Source organism: Entelurus aequoreus, linkage group LG07 (assembly GCF_033978785.1).
Source record: "Entelurus aequoreus isolate RoL-2023_Sb linkage group LG07, RoL_Eaeq_v1.1, whole genome shotgun sequence".
NCBI classification, from domain to species: Eukaryota; Metazoa; Chordata; class Actinopteri; order Syngnathiformes; family Syngnathidae; genus Entelurus; species Entelurus aequoreus.
In genome coordinates this window covers 3367020-3369353 of record NC_084737.1, presented here as the reverse complement: position 1 = coordinate 3369353, position 2334 = coordinate 3367020, and the positions used below count along the sequence as shown (strand labels likewise).

Below are 2334 nucleotides of genomic sequence, written 5' to 3'. Positions count from 1 at the left end.
GGTTAGGGTTAGGGTTAGGGTTAGGGTTAGGGTTAGGGTTAGGATTGGGGTTAGGGTTAGGATTAGGGTTAGGGTTAGGTTAAAAAAAAAAAATATATATATATATAATTTTTTATTTATTTATTTTTTTGGACATGAGAAACTTTTTATTAAGGTATAAAAAATTAAAAAAAACATTTATAATTTTTTATTTTTTTATTTTTTTTAGACATGTATCTCGTACGCACGAGAAACTTTTTATAAAGTTATAAAAAATAAAAATTAAAAAATATATCTTTTTTTTTTTTTTTGTAGACATGAGAACATTTTATGAAGTTACAAAAAAAAAAAAATGTTATAATTTATTTTTTTTAGACATGTATCTCATGCACAGGAGAAACTTTTTATAAAGTTATAAAAAAAAAATTAAAAAAATTATAATTTTTTTAAAAAATTTTTTTTAGACATGAGAAACTTTTTATAAAGTTATAAAAAAAAAAAAAAGCATTTATAATTTTTTATTTTTTTATTTTTTTTTAGACATGTATCTCGTACGCACGAGAAACTTTTTATAAAGTTATAAAAAAAAAATTAAAAAAAGAAAAAAATTATTTTTTTTTACAATTATTTAAAAAAACAATTCCCCCATGTCTCTTTAGGGGCTCCGTAATATTAAAACAAAAAATATATTTTTTTCCCCTCATCTTTTTCCATTTTTCATACATTTTTTAAAAAGCTCCAGAGAGCCACTAGAGCCGCGGGTTGCCGACCCCCGATATAGCCTATTTCTATTCATTTGTCCATCAGTCAAATATTTGTAAAGACTACTCTAATAGGGTTAGGGTTAGGGTTAGGGTTAGGGGTTAGGGTTAGGGTTAGGGTTAGAGTTAGGGTTAGGGTTAGGATTAGGATTAGGGTTAGGATTTGGTTTAAAAAAATATATATATATATATATAATTTTTTTTTTAATTTTTTTTTAGACATGAGAAACTTTTTATGAAGTTATAAAAAAAAACAAAAAACATTTAGAATTGTTTATTTTTGTATTTTTTTTAGACATGTGTCTCGTACGCACGAGAAACTTTTTATAAAGTTTAAAAAAATATATTAAAAAAATTATAATTTTTTTTTTTTTTTTTAAGACAAGAAACTTTTTATAAAGTTCTAAAAAAAAATAAAAGAAAAATTTATAATTTTTAATTTTTTTATTTTTTTTTAGACATGTACGAGAAAGTTTCTCGTATGCACGAGAAACTTTTTATAAAGTTACAAAAAAATATATATATATAATTTTTTTTTTTTAGACATGAGAAACTTTTTATAAAGTTATAAAAAAAAAAAAAATTATAATTTTTTTTTTTTTAGACATGTATCTCGTACGCACAAGAAACTTTCTCGTGTGCACGAGAGACTATAAAGTTACAAAAAAAAAAACAATTATAATTTTTATTTTATTTAGACATGTATCTCGTGCACACGAGAAACTTTTTATAAAGTTACAAAAAAAAATTATATATATTATAATTATTTTTTTTTCTTTTAGACATGAGAAACTTTTTATAAAGTTATAAAAAATAAATAAAACATTTTTTTATAATTTTTTTTTTTTTTAGACATGAGAAACTTTTTAGCCTTGATGCTGAGTGCCAAGCAGGGAAGGAATGGCTCCCATTTTTATAGTCTTTGGTATGACTCGGGTTAGGGTTAGGGGTTAGGGTTAGGGGTTGGGGTTGGGGTTAGGGTTAGGGTTAGGGTTAGGGTTAGGGTTAGGGTTAGGCTAACCCTAACCCAACCTTCCCGAGCTTAACTTCCCGTGGTAAATTTCCGGAAAGTTTCCGGAAATTGACATGGAAATGTTCCACCCCTTTTGCAACCCTAGTCTTCACCACGGTCCCTGGTCCTCAAGTCCAAGGGCGACTTTCTCTCTCTCGCCCCGGCAGATTTGAACTGGGAGCGGCGCTCTTCGTGGGCTGGTCGGGATCGCTGCTTTGCATCTTGGGAGGTTTGCTCTTCTGCCTCTCGCTGTGGGAGACCTCCAGGACCAGGCAAGTGGACTCCTCATGACAGCCTTCACTTCTCAGGAACTAATTAGTCTGGAACTCCTTTCATCCTCTCAAGCCTGCGAGTGACACAGGAAAGGTTCCAGACTTTAGTCGTAAAAACTTGTTTTTCACAATATTATCAGATTTTTTTTTTCCACATTTAGAAAATATTTATGTCCACTGATCTCGATGGTTCCTTTTTAAGACGTGCACAAGAAAAACTGATTCACATCCAAATGTGGATTCTTATTGATTCCAATTCTAAATCCATTCATCTTTTTCAAAAATGAACTTTTAAGGAGCCTTTTGAACC

At 29.0% G+C, this 2334-nt stretch overlaps 1 protein-coding gene across 1 annotated transcript in view; it reads left to right on the top strand.

Moving 5' to 3' along the window:
* The window catches only part of LOC133652910 (claudin-10-like), a 28372-nt gene extending 26329 nt beyond the window's left edge, over window positions 1-2043 (top strand). The window contains exon 4 of the mRNA XM_062051853.1: window positions 1920-2043. Coding sequence (XP_061907837.1) covers window positions 1920-2043 — 124 coding nt within the window. The remainder of the gene's footprint in view (window positions 1-1919) is intronic.
* The last annotated feature ends 291 nt before the right edge of the window (window positions 2044-2334 follow it).